Below are 23,056 nucleotides of genomic sequence, written 5' to 3'. Positions count from 1 at the left end.
GAAGCTGACCCAGGCACATTCCATCAGCTGCCCTTGGCTTTTGAATTCAAAGCTGTTTTCCTAATGGCACCTAAATGGTGCCATTTAGGGAATCCTGAGAATTAGCCTGCAGGAATGAGGTGTGCTGGATCTGCCCTGAAGCTTTTCCTGGTGGCTGGAAGAATTCGCTTGTGCTGTTTGAGGATATTTTTTCTTATTTCCTTTAAATACAAACAAGAGATGCCAATAGAAATAGTGGCTTTGATTGTAGGCTAATCGTCCTTAAGCTCATAGTCGTGGCACATCTTCTATGGATTGTGCAATTTGGTTGAGCAGTTGCTAGTTTAGCTGTAAGCTATTGTCAGTCATCTTGTCCTCCCTGGTTGTTTGCCAGGTTCTTCTTCCTGTACTTGAGGAAAAAGGAAATCATGAATGTTTAATAACTGAAGGCACTTGGTTGGCCCAAAGCCAAATACCAAAACTGATAAAATCATTATGAGCCTTTTTTTTCTTTTTCTATTTTTTTTTCCTTCCAAAGGAACCTTTTAAATAGGAGTAATAGCTAAATAGGATAAGTATGTAAAGCTGAAGATCACAAGGAGAAAGTGATCTCATGCTTCCATGGCCTCATAGATCGTATCTGAAACACGTTGGCTCTGTCTGAACTAGGCTGTGAACTCCTTGGGGCAGGGACGATATTCTTCAGATCTTATAAAATGCCAGACACTGCTGATCTCACCCAGTAAAGAACCATTTCCTCCTAACCAGCTTGTAGAGGAAGTCATGGGCTTCAGTGGCATTAGTGAAGGAAGGATGATTGCCAGCATTTGAAGGTCTCAGAGATAAATGGCAAACAGAGAAGCCAAAGCAATACTGTGGGAAATTGCTGTATGGGCAAGAAAATTCTTTGGAGCCAATATGGTGATATGCCGCTTTAAAAACCTTCATGCTGTCTTTGCTTGTAGCTTCTATGCTGAGCCTTGGCCTGGGTTTTCCTGTATGACAGAGGTTGCATGACCATAGGAATTGACCGCTGTTGCTTTTTATACTGTCTGGCACAGGGAAATTTGATTTAGAGGGGATTTTTTGGGTTTGGGTTTTTTTGTTTGTTTGCTTTTTCACTCTTTCAGCTGTTTGTTAAGAATGAAAGGGCAGTGCCAGTGGTCTTATGGATTGTGTGTGCATTTCCAGTGTGTAGTTGCAGGTGAGGGAGATCCTAGCACCTGTGCTGCCATGCAGTAGTTCTCAGTCTTGCTTAGAGTGGTGGCAGTTGCCTTTCAAAATTGGTATTACTCTGCTGTGTTACCTTCTTAATCTTTTTTTTCCATTGCTCAATCAGAAAGTTTCCATTTCTTTCAAGTTAGCCAGCTCCAGTAGTGGGTTGCATGTCAAAGTATGGAATAAAAGCATTTGTGCAGCTTCCTTAAGTAATTCAAATTGTGAGTGAGCTCATAAAGGGAAGAACATTGAAATTCAGTCTGAATCAGTGGTTAATTGGCTGCTAGTCTGATCTCAGCTTCACTTGTGCCTGAATACTGGGGAAGGATGAGGTCATGGTGCTGATTCTTGACCACAGCATGCTGCAGACCTCCCGTGTCTTACCAGGGCTTGCATCAGCTGCTTTCCAAACACCGAGTTACTGTGACACAAATACTGCTTTAGCTTTCTCCTAAACATCTATCAGCTTGGTCTGATTGGGCTGTATATGTTGCTGATGCTTGTGGACAGTGAGACACACCAGCCCTAAACATCAAGAAGCCCATTTAGACTTGTGAAGAAAGCCTTTGGCCCAGGTTCAGAGCAAAGTTCAAATTCATCCACAGGGTGCACAGCAGGCACCTTTTGTTACCCTGCGATTTGCCTTTATAAACCAATTCTCCTACTTGATTTTAGTGTTGGTTATTTTTTTTAAGGCTATATAGTCAGACTGTTTTGTAAGTGGAAGCAAGAAAGGTGGAAAATGTGGTTTGGTTTAGTTTTCTGATATGCTCTACAGCTTTAGTTTTCAGCATGCATGCTGGTCACTATTTTTACAAAGCAGGTTTGGGTCATAAAACTTCCTGCATCTGTTCAAAATAGAGGTAGTCGATCTTTCCACCCTTGTACAAAACCACTTCCTTTATGGTTGTCTTTTTAGGTGATAACTTCTTTTTTTAAACGGTGGAAAAGAAAATCAGCCCAAGTTTCCATTCAAGTTTAGATTCTACTGGAGTAGCTCCAGAGGGGAGTATTTTGCTGTGGTCCGTTTTACCTTCTTAAACGTTAAAAGCAAAGCAACAAAAACCTTTGATCACTTATGAAGCCACGTAAATAGTTGCATAAAATCCTTGAGGGGTTTAACCTTTTGAAGAAGGGGGTGGGTTTGGTTGCGGTGGCTGTTCAGATTTACTTATGGCGTCAGCAGCACACATCCCATCACGCTGCCGCCCTCAGGGAGGCAAAGGGGGTTTTGTGCCTTGACCGCTTTTCTGGGGTTACCAAGCCACTTGCTTCAGGTGGGAAGGCTTCTCGTGAGGACAGAGTGCTGATACAGGAGTTGGATGCAAATCTGCTTTACCACCATGTAAAATCCCCAACCTCAAACGAAAACACAAAGAAACCCCAGAAACCCAAGCCCACAGAAACTAATAAACATAAAAAGTCTTTTACTTTTGTTTCTGAGCTCCACCTGGCTGGGACCTGGGTGGTTCCTGAGGTGGCAGCAGCACACAGAGGAGCGTGTCCTGCACCCCAAATGGCAGGGGTGCAGGAAAACCACTGCCCCTGGTTCGGTTGTGTAGTGCAGAGGTGGGGGTAGCATCGCATCTTCGAACGAGGTGCATATCGCTTTCCTCTCGTGTGGCGGGGGCCCCCGGCCCTTGCCCGATCTCCCCTAGGAGCTGGGCAGGGAGGTGGTGGGATGGGCCCCGCACGCTGCCGCCACGCGTTGCCATGGCGACGGCTGCCGTGCCCCCGCGCGGGGCATGCCGGGCCGGGGGCGGGGCGGCCGCGCCTCAGCGCCGCCGGGAGGTGCCGCTGGTGAGGTACCGCCGCGCCGGGCCGGGCCGGGCCGGGGGAGCGCTGGTTTCCCGTTCGTGTCGGTTACCCGCTTTGCTGCACAATAAAAGCTTCCTCGGCAGCGCGGGGCGGTGGGTGGGTGGCTGCGCTCCGCGATCCCCCTTGTTCGCGCGGGAGTGCGGGTTGGTGCGGCGGGCCGGCCGGTTGTACCGGCCGCGCTGCCGCCTCCCGGGGAGCGTGGATGGTGCCTTGCCTTTTGTGCTCAGGATTAGCACGGGGCGTGTTGGCGGCGGAACGTGCGTTGCGCAGCAGCGGCCCGCTGGGAAATCAGCGTTCCGGTGGTGTGTTTGCCTTCGGTGCGGGTTTAAGGAGGCGGCCGCGGTCAAACCCCGCTCCGGTGCAAGCGCCCGGTTCGTGTGAAGGCAGCATGTCTTACAGCGCTGCTGGAGTCGGCCGTTATCCACAGGCCTAGAAAGCTGTGGGGGTTAGTGGCAAAGCGAGTAAATCTGGTTTATCTAAGCGCTTCCTTTGAGTTTGTTGATTGCTAGTGCTGGAGGGCAAAGAAACGAATAATGTTCTTAAATAGGTTACAGAATTTCAAAGCGTATTTAAAACACTGTGAAACATCTCATCAGTTTGTCTATGTTGTTTCTTCTCAACGTTTTTAACAGTCATCCAACTGCAAAAGAGATAGCTGAATTTTCCACACTGGTGGGTGAAGAGTACAAGTCCTGTGAGGAACAGCTGAGGGAACTGGGGGGTTTAGTCTGGAGAAGAGGAGGCTCAGGGGGGACCTTATAGCTCTCTACAACTGCCTGAAAGGAGGTTGTAGTGAGGTGGGGGTTGGTCTCTTCTCCCAAGTAACAAGCGATAGGACAAGAGGTAACGGCCTCAACCTGGACCAGGGGATGTTTATATTGGATATTAGGAACAATTTCTTCGCAGAGGTGGTGATCAGGTATTGGAACAGGCTGCCCAAGGAAGAGGTGGAATCACCATCCCTGGAAGCGTTCAGCAACTGCGTAGATGAGACCCCAGTGACATGGGTTAGTGGTGGTCTTGGCAGTGCTGGGGTAATGGTTGGACTTGATGATTTTGAAGGTGTTTTCCAACCTAGTTGATTCTATGACTCTTAAGTCTTGATCAGCTACTGCAATGTTGTCCAGTGCTTTCTTCAGGTCTTCGAATGGGAATTGGTATTAGTGCCTATGCTCAAAATGCTGGAAGTCTCTCCTTCAGCTCCGTGAGCTGCAATCAGGCCTTTATTCAAAATTTTCCTGAAGTTGCAAGATGCTTTCACACTGCTTCTAGGTTGCGTCACAGCTCAAGTTGTAAATTACAAACCAGGCTGTTTTAGGATTTTTAGATCCTAATCTTAAAATCTGGGACAGTCCCTGATGGGTAAATTTTGCATGCATACTACACCTGATGTGTTGGACCTGCTGCACATGTGAGGTGAGTCTATATGCATGCAGTAGCTAGTTTCCAGACATCAGGCAGCCTGAGTTTTCAGGCATCTGGAAAAATGGGCAGTTACTTCAAAAATATGGGGAAAAGTGTTTTCATGTGCAAGCATGCATGGGGCATAGGATTTCTGTGAATAATGTAGTAAGTCTGTTCTCACCTGGTATCATACTTCCTTTCATTCCCCCCCCCCTCCCCTGGTAGACTGTAACTCCCTTTAAAAGCTGAAACCAAATTAACTTTTAATTTGTGCTCTGGATTGTTGCACGGAAGCCTCAGTTGCTCCTTGAGGGGCCAGGAAGCGTTTGGCAGGTGATTGTGCTATTCTTGGTCTGCTCCATGGTGGGGAAGTAAGGAGATAAAGGTTTTGGGATAGTTTCAAACAGGTTCTGGAATTCTGTATTTAATAAAAACTTTTAAACAGGGTATTCACTAGGGTATAATCTGTATTCCCAGGGAAGGGTTGGAATCACCATCCCTGGAAGTGTTCACAAACGTGTAGATGAGGCCCTCGGTGACATGGTTTAGTGGTGCACTTGGCAGTCCTGGGGTAAAGTCCTAGGTTGGACTTGATGATCTTAAAGATCTTTTCCAACCTAATTGATTCTATGATCTATATATTGTTGGGAAAAAACGAACCATGATGAGTGTAATCAAATTGTTTGTAAGAGTGTGTTATTCTAACACTAATGTTTGCTGTAAAGATTCCCGTGACTGCAGGTATATTTTGCAGGGAAGATTCTTCTAAATAATAATTTTCTTGTATTTTAAACAGGTATTTAAAGCACCGTAACTTAAAATGGTTTTGGTTTGTTTTGGTTTTTTAAGATCTTTCTTGGTAGCATAGACTGCATAGAATCATCTTCACAAATCCTTGCCTAAAGAGTAAGGTGAGCTAAGGCAAGATGGTCACTTGTGAATAAACTAATCAGCAGACAGTTTGAGGAGAGTGGTCTGACCGCTGCCTGCACTTGCAAAGTCAAATGACTTAGGAGTCTGAAGATACAGAAGTTGTTTTAGGATTCACCTCTCATGTACTAGCTCAAGAGTCAGACTGCAATTCCCTCCGTTACTTGGGAGCTGTCAAAGAAAGCAGTATCTTATTTTACAGTATTCTTGAAAAAAAGGGTGCATGTCAGACAAAGACAATTTAGAACCCATTTACCTTCAGCATTCTCCTAATTCCCATTATTTAAAGTAAAACCCATCTTCCTGACAGAACAGCTTCTTAGTTCCCTTAATCCTGCAGCAAAGTGATAATCCTTTATTTGTGACCTCATAGGCTGTTGCTACGGAGAATGCTGCGATATCACCACGCCAGTGCTGTGACTTCACTGTAGGTAGAAGCCATAGTTGAAGATGGCCCACCCTCCGGAGGCCTGGGGGGAAAGTTTATGTACTTCTGGTGTTCTGCAAGCACTTCCTAAGGAGCAGCATCTGGCAAACAGGCTTGCATAATGTGTCTGCGTAGGTGATGAATGATACAGTCAGAACCTGCCTATGAGGGGGAAATTTGTGGTGATTATGTTTGGCAAGGTTACTCCTGCCCTTGAAAGAAGTTATCAGGAAGAAAATGTCACTGGGAAGTTACACGAGGCTTTTGCATTCTTAGTCTCCAGAGATATCATGAGGAAACGACTCTGAATACCAGAATTATTTTCTCTAAACCCAAGAACTCCTTACTCTGTATACCTCTTCATGTTAAGAATACAATTTTGCAAATCCAAAACTTTGCTTGGAAACGCTAATTAAATCAAAATTTCCATTGAAAAAGGTTTGTCAGGAGCAAGGCAAAAGACATGTGAATCACCTTTATGCCCTAAAGTAGACTTTTAGGCTCTTAGAATCAGAAGTATGAAGGAGATGTGTAACTTCAGGCACTGTGTCTGAGACTTTCATATATTCCCAGACAGCTTACCTGCATGGATTCTTTTCATGTTCCAAGTCTGAGCTTTTATGCGAGGTTCCAGAAATGAGTGCCTAAAATTAGGCTCCTAAGTAACACCTCAGTAACTCCTGATTTTTTTCAGAAGTACTGAGAGTACAGCAACACTCAGTGGAGATAAAGGGAAGTGCAAATCTCCATCAGTTTTGAAACTCAAGCTGTGACTATTAGAAACAACATATGGCAATAGCAACCACATTTGGCTCCTTTAATATCTCTCCTTTTGACCATAACAGGAAGTTTTTAGAGAGATAGTACTTGCAACTCTAAATGTCAGTGATTATCTACTCTTGAAGAGTGAAGCTGTTGGAACCCAGGAAAAACATTAGTAAAAGAAGAGGGTAATTTCTTTGTTTTAACATTTACTTTTGGAGTACGTTAGGGAGCATATGATTGAACAACAGGAAGACACATTCTCATCTCTAATAAAGTTAATATTTTATTTCTACTATTGATTATTCCATTTTTAATTTTCACTTTATGTGAGATGTGATAGGTCATCAGAGGAATTTAGCAGGATTATGCGTGTACAAATGCCCCCATTGATATAGGTTCTGGAAGTTGTATAGGCTAAATCAGGTTAAAAAAAAATTATATAATAAATGGGGATTTACATAGGTGTAATTACACCAAGATAATTCTGGCAGTAAATTAGTCTTTTAGAACCAAAGTCCTGAGGTCAGTTTCCATCTTAGCCCTGTTACACCGATGTTCCCCAAGTTGTGTTCAAAGAGTGTACCAAACTGTATGCTGCATAACAAATCTACATTACAATGCCTCAGGTAAATGTAGTACCAGAATGAAAATAAAATACCACAATTAGGAAAAAAATACGTCACAAGCCTCACGGAGAGGCTTTGCAGACCACATGCAGCATGCAGGATGCACTTCGGGTAGCCTTGCATTTCAAAGTTCTTGTGGATTACACCTTCTTTCTCTGAAAGTACATGCACGTGTATGTTTTGAAGAGCTTCTCATAAAGCAGCAGAACATTTCTAAAGAAAGTATTGGTGATGATGTGCTTAAATGCTTTCACATGTTTTCGTTCCAACTGCCCAAACCATTAGCATTCTCCCTCAATGGAGTGATGTTGCATGTGTGTCTTATTAGCATGCATGTTACTAATTTACTCTCAGCTTTCTTTACTGTCCTGTAAGCTCCCATCCTTCCCCTAGCTTTGATCTTTTGTCATAAAAGCTTAGGAGCAACCCTTTGGAGATCAAGGTGAATGTTTATTTTTAGTTATTCTGCCTGTTCCAAACCCTGGGAGGGCTCATTCAATGCCACTGAAGGAAGCAGCTTCCCCCAGCCAGAGCTCATATCTGAGCTGCCGGGGTACTCCCTCTGCTGTGTCACTGGCACTCAGTGCTTTTGGGCTCAGGCTTTGGGCTGCAGCAGAAGATACATTTGTTCTTTCAGGCTTTTAATTGAGACTTTGAGCAGAGGCTTTCATTGAATCCTTTGTGTGACACGGGGTGAAGGTCAGCCTAGAAAACAAAACAAAGGCAAATGCCAAGTGGATGCAGAACACATGCGTGTTGGCCTTCACAAAACAACTGTCCTTTTGTTCACTTCTTTCTTCACTGGTACACGCAGCCGTTCCCACTTTGCTTATTCCAGCAATCCTGTAGACCCTTATATTTTCCCAGCCTTCTTACAGCTGTAGGTACTAATTTTATTTCTTACCATTTGGTGGTTATTCCTGCTTCCGTTTAGCCCTGCTAAGCATTTGGATTCTTTTAGCAAGTCCTCTTTCATCAGTAACATCACATATGCTGTATCGCCTGTTTTAGGAATCAAACAAAAATCATCTCTTCCCTCACATTTCCTTTTAACCTTTCCTGTGTTTTTTCTTACTTGCATTGCGTCGTGTTTTTTTCTTTCCTATCTTCTGCTGCTAATTCAATCTTTAAAGCTTAGGTTTTGGTGTAGAGTAGCCTCTATATCAGCTCTTTTAGACTAAAACTTGTAACTACCAAACAAGCAGGAGGAACAGCAGAGGCTTCAAAAAACACTTTCAGGGCTACTTATATCCCCTGAGGTGTTTCCGAGGGCTGGTCTGTGCAGTGGTTCCAGCCTCCCAGAGGGAGTGGCCAGGGGAGGAGAGGGGCATGTACCATCCCTTTCACCATGTGCAGTTCAGTGTTTACTGCTTTTGGAGCAGAGAGCCTTGTCAAGCTCCAGCTCTGACAGAGACCCTTTTTTTATGCTTCTAAATAGGAGTCATGTGCCTTTGGGCCCATAAGGTCTGGGTGAGTTAAAGTACTGCCTGTGAGACAGCTCGTTGAAAGAATATGGCAGTAACTGTAAGCCCTTTTTTCTTATAGTCCAGAATAAGGACAAGATAAGGAAAGACTCTTTACTTTTTCAGTGTGTCTTAAGAAAATATCTTGCTGTGGCATAAAATGTAATCATTCAGAGTTTGGATTTCTACATCCCCTGTGCTTTGATCTCAAAATTTTGCTATATGTTATTTTCTCTCTGTGTCCAGTAGTTACTCGTCAGATTTGATCAAGAAGTTTTCCCAGATCTCTCTTTTTGCTAGCCTTTTGGTTTAGTTCAGTTTAAGTTGAGGTTATCATCAGCTCCTGAGATCATCTCAGGAATCTAGTCTTGATATCCTAGTTTAGGTCGCTATACTGAATAAGAGGGCAAAGAGACAGCTATTTTTATGTGCTCTCATCTTTCAGAAAACTGGGTCATAGCGACACTTGGGGAGCACAAGGACTCTTCCACGCTCTAGTGCTTTATAAATGCTTGGTGAAAGTCCAAGAGTAAAGTCTTGTTGAGTTCAGTTTAAAATACAGAGTAGAATAAAGAACAATGGCCAGTTCTGGTCCCTAGAAATGGTCAGCAGTGTTCTGTGCCGCATGTTCTGTGCATCAGGGATCAGTACCAAATGTTTGGAGTTTAATAGCTGTAATAGAAATGTGAAGGATGGAACGGATAATGAAGTGGTAACCCTATCTGTCAGATCACAGTTGTTCAGGTTCATTAAGACTGCTGAGGAGGACTTCAGAAGGCACTATCGACAGCTGAGTAAAACAGCTGAGCAATTCTGCAGAATAGTGACATCAGCAGTATAATGTGAGGCAATGCAGGGAATGCTGACAAAATAGTGCTCAAATATGTTGGGTTTCACTTTTTTAGGAGCACGGTCTGCATGTTGCTGCAGTCAGTGATGAACCTGTTAGATGAGTCAAGGAGTGGTAATTCGAAGTCTAAACCTAAGACTGTAAATAAGGAGATATGTAAGAAGTCATGCAAGAGAGGTCTGTGAAACTGGTAATTTCAGCCTTGTTTTGGAAACCAGGTTCAGTTTTATGGCTCACGTATGGGGATATTTTCAGATTCCTGAAATTTCACGTACAGAAAAGAACAGGAGGTAGGGAGGTGTCACTGTTGTAATAGTAGTAAAATGCCTGTTACAGGTTTTGGTTTCCTGCTTTCTGTAATAAAACAAGTGCTCAGTAAAATTAAGAAACAAAACCCATGTGAAATGGACAGGAGGAAACATTTAATCTAGGTGTTTCATTCTGGGAACCCCTGTTCCAGGTACTGTCATTTATTTGGGGAGGTAGCTTTTGATTGCTGCTTTTGCTGGTAGTCATACTAATTGGGAGAAGAAATGACGATCTGCCAGCTCTTGAGGATCTCAAAAGAACTGTTTCTGTCTGGAACAGTTTAAGATGCAGTATACACTAGTGGCAGTGTGTGCAGTTGTTTTTCTAATGCTTCCTCTAAGGTGCTTGACCAGCATGGGAGAGGCAGCAGATGTAGTGAGTTGCTGAACTGTTGTGCCATGGCATTTCCCATGTTCCCATCCTCTGATCCCCACACAGGGGACACTAAGAGACAGAATTGGAAAGTATTTTGAGCTGCTGTGGGAAACAGTGGCCACTGCATCTACTCCACACAGGTAGATCATAGAAGCAGAATATCCTAGTACAGCTACTTCTTGTATTAGGGTGTAAGATATTTTGATTTCATAAGCATTAAAGTACATCTTCTTAAATGTACTGCAGCATAGTGAAAACTCTGCTTTCCACCACAGGGAGAAAATGACCCAATAAACTCTCAACTGCTAAATCTTTGGGGTGTCTAACCTTTTCTTTTTAAAACCACTTTGGCACTATTTTAATTGATTCCATGCCTGGCCTTTTCATCAGTTCTCTCCTAGCCAGGAAAAACTGGGCTGGTAAAGGCTGCTGCAGTACCATGGGACTTGTGTTCAATGTTGCAGGTTCTTACTTTAACCTGAAGTTTTCTGCCGGTCATCACGATTTGTTTGAAAAGCTGTAAGCACTGCAGTATCATCTTTGGGATAAAAATCCTTCCATGGTGACAGCAGTCGATATAGATGAGAGGGCATGCTATGTTCTTGGGTTGCATTGCTAATGTCCCTTCACCTTTCAAGAATTTTAGCTGCTGACTAGGCTCTTACCGAGTATGTGCTGCAGCATCCCCTGATCCCCATCAGCCACACTGAAAATGTGTTCTGGCTAAACCGAAAAGGATAGTGAAGAATGTTTGGCTAAGACACGCTGATTGTTATGTTTCAACAGCCATGTTCTCTGCTTTCAAGAGCATTTGCAAAGGGGTTTTTTTTCCTCTGCCTTAAAATTTCCACCCTAAAAGAAAACATCTCGGTTTATCATTGTTGGTTTGGGGTTTTTTTCTCCCTTTTGTTCTTCATGTGCTCACTCTCTCTTGCCAAATTTCCTCTAGTGTCAGATTTTTTTTACTGCTTCTGTCTTTCCTTGCATTTACTGTTTGCTGCCAGAAAACAGACAGGCTTTGTTTTTGAGGGGGTGGGATGGTGCCATGGCTGATGACAATATTGCTTTAACATTAATCAAATTAATTTAATAGTAACAGGTTTCTATGCAAAAAAATCCCCAAACCCCCCTCCCCTCCCATCCCATGGTCCTAGCTAGAAAATCTGTTAGAGAATTCTTCTGCGTGTGGTTTAAAATATCACATGCTTACTAATGAGCTATAAGTGAAATATAATATTCTAATTCTAAAAAGAGAATTGTTTTACCTACTGGGCTTTTGAGGGAGGGAGTTTTGTGGGTTGCTTTGTTTTTCCTGTTGGGACGTGATAGGTTCATTCACATGCTGTTTAGTGGGTTGTTGTGTTAGCAAGTGTGTAATGAGGTTATGGTTCTGTCCTGCATTAGGTAACATTTCAAGTATTGATTGTTTTTCATTTCAGTTTTTATGATGCTTTTTATCATGTGATAAAGTGGAGATGCTTAAAAAATGGATAACAAGTAAGAATTAGATTGTCAATTATCTTTCATCATATCCACGGAGTGATCTGTTAAAGTATAATGGACAAGATCATGGTCTGGGGAGTCAAAACCAGGAGTATTTGCTTCAAACTCGTTAGTTGCAGGCAGCATAAAAAAAGATATGTGGAACTGGTGACAGTGAATGTAGTACAGCTGTGAGAAAAAGCAAGTTACTATATATAGGGCAGGGTATTTCTGCTAAAAGTATGGAAATTTTCATTTCCTTGTACCTGATGCAGGCGAGAGGTTAGCTGGAGCACCAGAACATGGTGCAGAATTCTGGTGGTTGCTTTTTAAAGCAAAGTTACATAAGTTTGAGTAAATGTAGATGAGTCCTCTAGAAAGATTAAAGGGACAGGGGGGCAGACATGCGAAAGAATGCCAAAAGAGAGTGCTTTTATTAAAGCCAGTGGAATGACACCTGAGGGAGGGGAGGTATGTTCTCTGCAAATACATCAGGGTATAAGCAGCAGGAGAGAAAAAAAGAGAGAGTAATTTAAGCTCCTAGACAACATTAGCACAAAAACAGATGGGCATTACTTGTTGGGATATTGCTGAATTTAATACCGTGATCATGTTCCCTCTTGTGCTTTTGTAAGTGATTTCTTAAAGAACCAGGAGATTTGTTCAGGTAAGCCAAGTGGAACTTATTAGCATTCTGCAAATAACTGGTTATTAGTAGAGCACTAATATGTCAAAATTTTTGGGATTAAGACATTTCCTAAAGAAACAGCAGTGTACATTTTTATCTATCTGATTGAGGGGAACCTTCATCCATCCCACTTCTACCAGTTTGGTGCCGGTGACAGATGCGCAGAACCTGGAGAGGGATCACAGGTCAGCAGGAGGGCACCTGAAGAGCAGCACAAAGGAATTCCAGCCACTCCAGCCAGTAAGTTGGCTTCATTGGGGGCCCAACTTACATGCGTCTGCATAGAGGCATTTAGCATGGGGAATAACAGGAGTTAGATGTGCGCACGCCTTCAGGGCTATGATCTTACTGGCATCATGGAGACGGGGTGGGATGTTTCCTGTGACTGGACTGTTGGAATGGGAGGATACAGGCTCCTCACGAAGAACAGGCAGGGTAGATGAGGAGGGGGTGTTTCCCTCAATGTCGATGACCAGCTGGAGTACCTGGAACTCTGCCTGAGGATGGATGAGGAGCCAACCGGGAGCTTACGGGTCAGGATTAAAGGGCGGGCAGGGACAGGGGACATTTCAGTGGGGGTCTGCAACAGGCCACTCAACCAGGAAGACTGAGCAGATGAGCCGCTCTATAGACAGATAGGTGAAGCCTTGCATTCACAAGCCCTGGTCCTTGTGAGGGACTTCAACCACTGGTATCTGTTAGAGGGGCAATACAGCAGGGCATAAGCAATCCAGGAGATTCCTGGAATGCATTGATGATAACTTCCTTCTCCAGGTGATAGAGGAAACAATGAGGAGAGGGGCTATGCTGGACCTTGTTCTCACCAACAAGGAGGGGTTGGTGGGGAATGTGAAGCTCAAGGGCAGCCTTGGCTGCAGTGCAGGTAGAGTTTGAGGTCCTTAGGCAGTGAGGAGGTTGCACAGCAATACCCTGGACTTCAGGAGAGTGGACTTTGGCCTTTCGAGGGATCTGCTTGGTAGAATACCATGGGATAAAGCTCTGGAGGGAAGAGGGGCCCAAGAAAACTGGTTAATATTCAAGGATCAAAGGATCACCTCCTCCAAGCTCAGGAACGATGCATCCCAACCAAGAGAACATCAGGAAAAAAAAGGAGGAGGCCCGTGTGGATGAACAAGTTGCTCCTGAACAAACTCAGGACAAAAAAAGGAAGCCTACAGAGGGTGGAAGCAAGGACAGGTAGCCTGGGAGGAATATGGAGAAACTGTCCAAGCAGCCAGGCATCAGGTTAGGAAGGTGAAAGCCCTGGCAGAAGTAAATCTGGCCAGGGACATCACGGGCAACAAGAAAAGCTTCTATAGGTACCTCGGTGATGAAAGGAAGATGAGGGAAAATGTGGGCCCCCTCCAGAAGGAAGCGTGAGACCTGGTTACCTGGAATATGGAATATGGAGAAAGCTGAGGTACTCAACAGCTTTTTTTGCCTTGGGTCTTCACTGCAAGTGTTTCAGCCACACTGCCCAGGTTGCAGAAGACAAAAGCAAGGAGTGGGAAAAGGAAGAAACGCCCACTGTAGGAGAAAGTAAGGTTCAAGACCATCTAAGGAACCTGAAGGTGCACAAGTCCATGGGACATGATGAGATGCATCCATGGGTCCTGAGAGAACTGGTGGATGTAATTGCTAATCCATTATCCATGATATTTGAGAAGTAATGGCACTCTGGTGAAGTTCCTGCTGACTGGAAAAGGGGAAATATAACCCCCATTTTTAAAAAAGGAAAAAGGATAGACATGGGGAACTACAGACCAGTCAGTCTCACCTCAGTGCCTGGCAAGATCATGGAGCAGATCCTCCTAGAAACTCTGCTGAGGCACACAGAAAGTAAGGAGGTGGTTGGTGACAGCCAGCATGGCTTCACCGAGGGCAAGTTGTGCCTGACAGATATGGTGGCTGCCTACAGTAGTTACAGCATGGGTGGGTAAGGGAAGAATGACTCATGTCATCTACCTGGACTTGTGCAAAGCATTTGACACTGTCCTGCATGGCTTCCTGCTTTGTGAAGTTGGTTCTTGTAGAAGGAATCATGGTAGAGATGACTGTAGTCTCTGCAGCTACAGACTGAATGCTGAGTGCTGACACTAGCCTCCAAAATTTGGGATCCACTGAAAGTGGTACAGGCTAGTCTGAATTTTCCTATGCTCTTGGTAACCACTTTGACATCTTCTAGTGGTGGTCTTTTTTAACATCTTTTGTTCTCTGCCTCCCTGTTTGAGCATATTCCTTTTCTCCTCTTGAATTTCGCTCTGGTGATGATGAAGGGGCTATGTGGCAAAGGAAGGGAATCCTAGGCCCTGGCTCAGGAGGACTCAAGGATGTATGCAAGCTAATATGGAGTTTCACAAAGGAGTCTGTGTTCAACTCCAACACAATACATGTGCAAAGGAAGAAAATAGGATTTTTATATCATCATCTTTCTCAGTGTATGATGGAGATTGATCTGTCTCAGGCTGTGCCGTATTCTGTACTGGTCTGTTTGGATGCATGTGCATGCATGGAGTTATACAGAGAGAAGTACATGGCGTGTTTGTGCTGTACATTGTCAGTAAGGCAGCTTTTGTTTCAATACCAACTCCTGTCATATGCTGGGGGGAGATGTGGGATGGAGGAACAGAGTAGCTGCCTTGACTGGGAATTTTCTCTAGGCCTTCCTCCTGTGAGGTCACGCTGAGTAGCATGACTAATGACGGCAGCACTGGTTTATTCATCAACTTTAGCTCTTCTGAACCTTCTTATTTCCATTTTCCCTGCTGCTGGTTTCTCCTTTCACTTTTTCTCTCTGCCACGCTTGAGGTATCAGGCACTTCTTGCTGTTCTTAATACTGATTAAAGAGCTGTGTAATTGCTGATGAATTGAGGAAAGGATACCTAGGTGCCTGTGCGCATGAGATGTATGTGCACCCTAGGTGCACGTGCAAGCTTAGTGCATTCTGGGTGTCTCTAAGGCGTCACATGTGCAAGAGGAATTGTCTCACTCAACTTGCAGTTGTATTAGTCTGTTCAGAGTAGTCAGGCTGGTCCTGGCGTTATAATTTGGGTTGAAGTGCTAGGGAGATTTGTTAGAGAGAAAGGGTATTCAGGCTGTGATATTACCTTTATCTTTCTTCTGCCAGTATTTTAACTTTGGTGATCGTAGCATGAGTACTGCTGCAAGAACTTGTACCTGTGTACGAAAACAGTACTGCATGCACAAGCCCAGCTATTTAGCTTTGCATGAATGTTGTCTGGTGCAAATGAAAAGCAGATTGGAGCACTCGTTTTTTTCTTTCAGTAGGTGCCTGTTGTAATTCCCTTTAAAGCCCACAGAAATTTTTCTTCTTGGAATGAGTTTGGTTGCTGTAAAGTGGGTGTTGGCTTAGCAGCAATTCTGCAGGATGATCCTGGGGGACCCAAGCATTGTAAGTGCCAAATTAGATTCATTAGAGGCTTTGCGGCCGATCCTGTAGCCCCAGGGAAGGCAAAACTCCTGTAAAGTTGAAGGAAGATTTCCTGGGTTGAGGTTTTTCAGGGAACACAGAAATCGATGACTGGTGTATAGCAAAAGCCCAGGGTTTAATGTTGAGATCTTGGCTACTGTGTAACTACAGGTGCAGCAAAGGACCCAGCTTACCTTACACTTGTAAATTAGCCTGTTTATAATATGGCTTTACTGCAGAATAGTGGCCATAGGCCTGTAAACAAAAGTGATGTTTCTTAGTTGTGTTTTTTACTATACAAGCTATTTACTTGTCCTCTTGAAGCACTTGCACGGACCTATTTTAGGCTGGGTTTGACTCTTTCACTGCCAGGGTAATTGTAAGCCTAGGTCTTGCAGCATAGGGAGGTGGTGACCTTTGTATTTCATTCGGTCCTGAAGGCTTGGTGTGATTATTTAGGGGAGAACCTGAGAGAACTGCCTGTTCCAGCACAGCATAGGTGAGTCCAAAAGTGCTGTTTCAGGATTTTATGGATAGTATGCCTACTATGCTTCAAACCATTTCAGAGTGCTTAGGATAGAGGAAACTTTAAATAAGTGCCTCATGGCAGCACTCCATTTTTCTGTTGCCCCTCCATTTCTGCATATTGGACTTCTCATTTTGGTGACTAGATCACAACTAGAGTTAGTTCTTTCGAGTAAAGGTAATTTTAAATGTTTCCTTCTCTTATAAGAAAATCCTCAGCAACTGAAAATGTTTCTCCTAAAGAGCAGCATCTGGCTGTCATCACACACTATTCCTGTGTCTTCTCCTGTGTTTTCCTGATGCTTTAGCTTAGCATATCCTCCCCAAGCAAAGGCAAACCTAGCAAAGGCAAACTGAGAGTGAGATCCTGACACAGTGACCTCGTTCTGATCATTACCTTCTTTGTCAGTGGCAGCAGAAACTGAAGCAGCTCTGCTGGCTCTCGGCAGTTGGAGCAGTTTGTCATTTTCTGTCTGGTATGGTTTCAGGGCTCACTTTGTTGTGAGCCCAAATGATGAAAAATGAACTTGCAAGAACTTGTCCACTGCTTCTAATTTTTTGATAAACAGTTTGCAGCAGCACAGCTTTGATCCAGTATACAGCAGAGCTGTATGTTACGTGCAGGTCTGCAGCATTCTTCAGGACTGACAAAGAGTAAATCTTTCTTTTTAATCAATAGGGTAAAAACTGGTAAGTGTCATGGTAAACGGTGAATAATTTAAGAAAATACTGCTCTGTGTCCTTATGTTTGTGCATTTGTGGTGTTGTGTGTTGGTTTTGTATTACATCAGGAAGATATGTTAGGGGTAAATTTTTTGTCTTGGCTGCAGGGTTAAAGCTTTAACTTGTCTTTGCTAATGCATGTAAATAGCTTTCTTGTCCACTTAATGAGGAGGCTGGCTTGTTATCCTGTACAGTGCAGCTGGGCACCGTTCCAGAAGCATAGGCACTTGGTTGCAAAGACAAAGAAGCCAGCGCAGACGTAGGGAGAAACCTGGAACATTGCGCTGTGGATTTTTTCAGAGCGATGACTCATTTCAGTTCACAAAGGATTCTGGGCAGGGTAGTGAGAAGTCAGGTTGGCTGATCCATTCCTATGACTTCACTTTGCAGAGAGCCAGGCAGAAGAGGAGTGACACTGCAGAATCCTGAGGCACTGCAGTGGAGAGGTGCTTTGCAAAGACTGTGAGTGCCTTCGGAACAGGGGGTGGTGTCAGAACGTGATTCCAGCCATTCCCTGGAAATAGGGCAAAAGGAGAGAGATGTTTTCAAAACACTGTGTGGGAGTTATATTTGTAGTCCCTTTTAGATTCTCTACCTCCACCTCCCCTGTCATTTCTTAACCGTTTATTTCTCGTGCTTATGTGAGAATTGTGAAATGTGAAATAGCATTTGTTTCAGTGGACCTGCATGCATAGATAACCGCATTATTTTTGTTTTCTGGAAGCCGTGATTTCCTGCTTTAAGAGGTGGGTGTTAAGGATATTACTGCCTAAAAGCATGCTTTGTTTTTCTTCTTTCAGGTCCTGTGGCAATGACCTAAGCTGCATTCTGCCAGCTTCCACAGTGATATAAAGCCCCAGTATGCACATTGTTATTACATCACAGCTACTCTGGATACTGTACTGGAGCATGGAACCAGACCATAGGGGTTCAGGTAAGTCCTGCTTTTTTAACATATTGTGTGCCAGGAATATTGACATGGACATTTATTAAAAGATGCATTTGAAAAATACTGTTTGAGGAAACACATTCTAAAGCACACAATATATTAAAAAAACACAGTCCCACCCTCCTCCTTCCCAGGATAAGCAACATCACCAGAATCTCCTCGACTGAATCCTCTGGGAAAGTTCCATGCTCCAGCAGAAACTTTTTATGATCATAGTTGTAACGTGCTGGGATATCACTTTGGATCAGGAGGCAGCTGGCCACAGGACATGAACAAAGAAAAAGGAATTTAAATCACAGGAAATACGCAGGATGAATGCATATAAGACAAGTCTGCGGACTGTGGGCAATTTAACACCTCCTTCTGAAAGTTAGTGCCACTTGGTGAGCCTCGAGATCATGATTTTAGCTGGGTCTGAACTATTAAAAAGATCAATTTACATGTCTGAAGTTAATAACTGGCAAGGGACTAGAACTTTGCTCAGAGGCAAGTGTTTGTCATATGGCTGGTCATTATTAAGGTTGCTGTGTTTTCTTCAGGCTGGTTAGAATTGGAGCGGTCACATTGCCAGGTCACATTCTTGAAGCGTTCATGATTTGTGTCTGCAAGGGAAGGTATGTTTTTGTGTGCATGCATTTCAGAAGTGCAGAAGGAGCTTGCTGGCTAGCAAATGTGTGTTACTGTGTGTGTTGAGCCTTTGTTGAAGCTGTTTTTAAACAGAAATAAAGGGACAAAACTTTAACATATTTTTTCTTATTGTTATCAGTCTAGTTTAACTGTGTCTAGTAAACACAACCTGCAGCTTTGTTTGTAAGATACTCCAGTAAATGTAGTTTAAAAGGAGGATGTCTGAGAACAGTGTAAGCAATGTACATTCTAATTTTATTTCAGATTTTCCCAGTAAAATGTGTTCTTTTCTGTGTTAGTGTTCTAGTGCAAATCCAGGGTATTTCAGAGTAATCTGGGTAATTCAGAAATCTGCATACTCTTCCTGCTCTCTTCTGTTGTTTAATCAGACGGAAACGTCTGGCTTAAAATGGCAATTACAAATCGTTGTTGTGAGTTCACATAAGAAAGGGTTTGTTTGCCATGTTTATGTTAAGTATTCTATAGTTAGAGTGACTCGGTCAAGTTGGGGTTTGGGGGGAAAAAAGGATAATGTGCAACCCAGGCTAGACATGTAAATTCTTCAGCATCTGTCCCATTTTTAAGTAAATCTGAAAATATTCTTTCTCTGGAAGAGCCTTTTCAATGGTATTCTTGGAAAAAAGTGGTAATATTCTAAGCTGAAGAGCCTTCTTTTTGCCCATTACTAGTAATTTTGGTTTTGTTAGCTACCTTTTGTTTGAAAAGGACCTTTCTGTAGTTCTTCCCAGAGTGAAATCACAGGTGAGTGTTGACAAGAACAGGCTGTTGGCAAGATTTTTTTTGTAGGGGATTTCTGTTGCAACCACTACTATAATCATGAGGTAACATGAAGTTACTGTACACTAGTTTGATGTTTTCTGATTAAAAACATGGTTCTGTAAGCAGCAAAAGTGGTGAAGTCAGATTTCCATTTACAAGTATTTTTTGACTGGATTCTCTCCTGTCCAGTGGGAGGTAGCTGTGCCTGAAGCTCTGTGCAGATGGAGCATGCCTAGCAAACACTCGTTTTAGAATCTCTGTTGCCCAGTGGGGCTCAACCCCTGGCACATGCATGCACACAGACTATGGTTGTGCAAGCCTCATTTTATGTGGAAACCAGGCTAAAAATCATGCTTACAGTTTGACTTGATCTGTAGGGAAAAAAAAAAAAGTTAAAAAAATGTTGAGAGGCCGGCTGGGGAAGTGAAACTGGGCTTTAGCTTCCTACATTTTATGGGATCCAGAGTGTAATCAGATGATCTCTTCCCTATTTCAAGGAAATAGTGTGTATGAATTCTAATATGTTTTGGCTTTGCACTGTAATTTCCTTAATTTTCCTTTACAATGGCTGTATTGAATTGGTTCAATTTATAAGTCAAGAGGTGATTTTTCAAACAGTCTTCATGCAAACTTCCTGAGACAGAGTTTGACTTCCAGGTCACTTCTTTGCAGCAGAGGAATCGCTAATAAAAATTCTCTCACCAATATGTAGTTGATAGTTTAATTGCTGATACATGGTGCAGAATACAATGTACCTCATTTTCTCCCAAGATGGTGGTACCCAGACTTTCAGAGAAGAGCGACGCTATGTGAACTGGCACAGGGAGGGTTCTGGCTGGTATGGGTTCAGGATGTGTGAGTTGTCATTCCCTGCTCTGTTACACACCATCACTTTCTGTGATGTTAGTTATGGTTACCCAGTTTTCTGGAATGTTTTGAAATCCACTGCAGAAATGTGCTGTGTAACAGCTGTTTATTTTATGTGCTACATAATGTATTGTTCTAAGTAACAGTAATCATTTTTTTTCCCTCAGGGGATCTCTACAAATTCCCAAGGCATAAATGAGGATAAATCCCATTCATTATCTGTTATGTGCTTAGACATTTTTGAAAATTAGGTGCCACTGAAATCCAGAAGTCTAGAAAACCTTTTTTTGTTTGTTTTTTAAAAAATTCTGCGGAGAAAAGTTTGGAAAGACACTGCAGAAACAGAGCTAAAACTATATATATTTTGATCATATTTAAACAAAACATGCAGTCAGCTGGCAAAAACTGCTTTCTGAGACTCAGTTTTCATTTAATTGGGAACATAAATATATGAAAGTCAAGGATAGTAATTTGATTTCAGAAGAAAGCTGCTTGAGACAAGCATCAGTCAGAGCTAACAGAAGCCATATGCTAGATGTTTTGTGTAAGTGATGTGGTCTTCAAAATGTAGAAAAAGCATATTTGATTTTTTAAGCAGATCTGTCCTAAAGAAGTTGTAGTAAACTACCTGCTCAACAGGATAAACAGTATTTATGCACATAATCGATGTTAATATTTTAAATCACAGATGCAAGGTATTTTCTGGTGGTGTGCATCAAAGAAGTTTGTGCGCTTAACTGTAACCACAGAGTGCTTGTAATTTCCCAGAGCCACAGGATGGTTAAGATAAAACTTGGCAAATTAGAACTTCCCTGAGTGAGGGGGTTCTGGCTCTCTATGACTAGGTCTGCTGAAAGTTTTGCGGATGTCTGCTAGCCTTTTTAAACCAAGAGCCAGTAATTATCTCCAGCAGTCATGGACAACAAGCTATGGAGGTAATTCTGGCACAACAGCAGTGAAACAAGAGCTCCCTTGTCATGATGAAGGAGGTTGAAAAACACTCAGTGGAAAGGAGTAAGGCTTAACTGGCCATAGTCCCTTACAAACCAGAAAGGCACACTATCACATAAACCAGCATTTGCTGGCCATTTCTATTGCATTTAAAGCCATTTAAGTTATGATTTTATGGATTACTCTAGTCATCTTTATAGTTAATTAAATGAGCTCCCAAATATTCACAAGCAGAATGTATATTACCCTGGCATGCTAACTATAGCATGCTTTGCTAGAGATTTTAATACTAAGGAACGGAGACTGAGTTATATGAAGTATAATTAGTATTTTGGTGAAAGCTCTTGGCTTGTTCCTCTTGACAAGAGCCCAGTTTGCAGGGGTCAAATGTGCAGACTGAATGTTTTATGCACACTAACCTAGAAGAGCAATTCCATGCTGGAGCCCTGCTTTGAAAGGAAAGGTTGTGCAAAGTGCAAGGTTACTGAAATCCAGGTAAACTTTATTCTTTCTTAACTTGTACTTAGTTAACAAGTTCTGACTGGGAGTGATCCCAGAGGTGGATCTCTGCAGGCTTTTGGCAGTCAGAGGAGTGGGATGGGCTGCTCCTTGTGGATGAGCAGAGTAACTGATTGAAGCTCTTGTCCAAGCATCCCTCTGGGGGCAGCTGGGAGGCTGAGAGCAAACCTACATAAATTAGCAGCACTTGCTAGGCTTCAGGTATAACCTTCCTTGAGTCCCTTTCCCACTTCAGGAAACTAATTATGGTATTAAGGCCTGTTCCTTACATATTAAATATCATTCTGATTACCTGTAAGTGGATTGGTCTGGGTGCAAGGAAGGTAAGAGGTCTTCCTCTCCCTCTTCCATCCTGCTGCCTCCATAGGTGGCAGTGTGAGTGTGTGGCTGGGAGTAGTCACAAGGATAGTATTGCCACGGTGCTTTGGTTTAAGAAATTGCCAGATCTTTGATTATCCAAGTAAAACAATTCAGGAAGTTACTGCCCTTCACCTGGATGCCCTTAAAGCTACCCAGAGAGTCCATTTCAGTGCCCGGTGGACCTGGTAGGATTAAACCTCAACTGAGGACAACATGTGCCAATCTGTTTGACATTGCACTGAACTGAACTTGGTAGTGCTCACAAGGATACCCACGACACAGATAATCTCTGTGTGAAAGACAGTAATTTCTGAAATTGCTTAGCTAAATCTGCATAATTCTTATGATAATTCTGATGATTCTTAGACGTGAAACTAATCACTAAAAACCTGATCCCCTACACAGAGTGCATGGTGGCTGTTCATCAAAGTTGGTAAACTCACATGTCTGGATGATTACAAAGATTCCTCTATGACCAAGTTCAAGCTGACAGCAGGTATAATTATGAGTAAATAGTAATATAATAACTGTAATGTTCTTTATCCATTCTCAAATGACGAGGGGACAAATGCTGTTTGCTCCCCAGTCCTGTGAAAGCATTAATCTCGCGTTTCCCCGTGACCTGCCCAAAATCATCTTGACTACCATTGTCTGTAAAGCACATGGCAGGAACTTTTCAGGTGTATATGCATGAAAAATGTCCAGAAAAGGTTATATTTTAAGGTCATCATTCTGTTGTCAAATAAGAATTGGGACAATCTTGGGGTGCACTGTTGAAGCTGGAGTAATGCTGGTGTGCTGGGACTGCAGCATTGATCTGATCAGGCCTGATTAAGCAGAAGCAATCAGGAGACAGCATACCACAAATGTGTGGTTTAAATCATTGTTGTGTCTTGGGTAATGTGCATCACTGTTGTACAACAGATTGTACAACTGATATATTGAAAAATATTGCTCATAAGTCTCACTGAAGCAGTTATGCAATTTGCT

General features: G+C 43.0%; 1 protein-coding gene across 6 annotated transcripts in view; it reads left to right on the top strand.

The window, feature by feature from the left end:
• Positions 1-23,056, top strand: part of STOX2 (storkhead box 2) — a 148,845-nt gene that overhangs the window by 104,647 nt on the left and 21,142 nt on the right. The window contains exon 1 of one of the 6 annotated variants that reach the window (XM_030492086.1): positions 2,965-2,997. The exons of 3 other annotated variants lie outside the window; for them this stretch is intronic. Coding sequence is in view for 1 of the 3 variants with exons in the window: in XM_030492084.1 (XP_030347944.1) it covers positions 22,538-22,562 (25 nt within the window). In the remaining 2 variants the exon portion in view is untranslated. Of the gene's footprint in view, positions 1-2,964; positions 2,998-17,410; positions 17,476-22,522; positions 22,563-23,056 lie in introns of those variants that run through there. 2 more of the 6 variants (XM_030492085.1, XM_030492084.1) reach the window with 2 other exon arrangements.

The sequence above is a fragment of the Strigops habroptila genome, chromosome 7 (genome assembly GCF_004027225.2).
Source record: "Strigops habroptila isolate Jane chromosome 7, bStrHab1.2.pri, whole genome shotgun sequence".
Classification (NCBI taxonomy): Eukaryota; Metazoa; Chordata; class Aves; order Psittaciformes; family Psittacidae; genus Strigops; species Strigops habroptila.
This window is presented reverse-complemented; position numbering and strand designations above follow the sequence as displayed.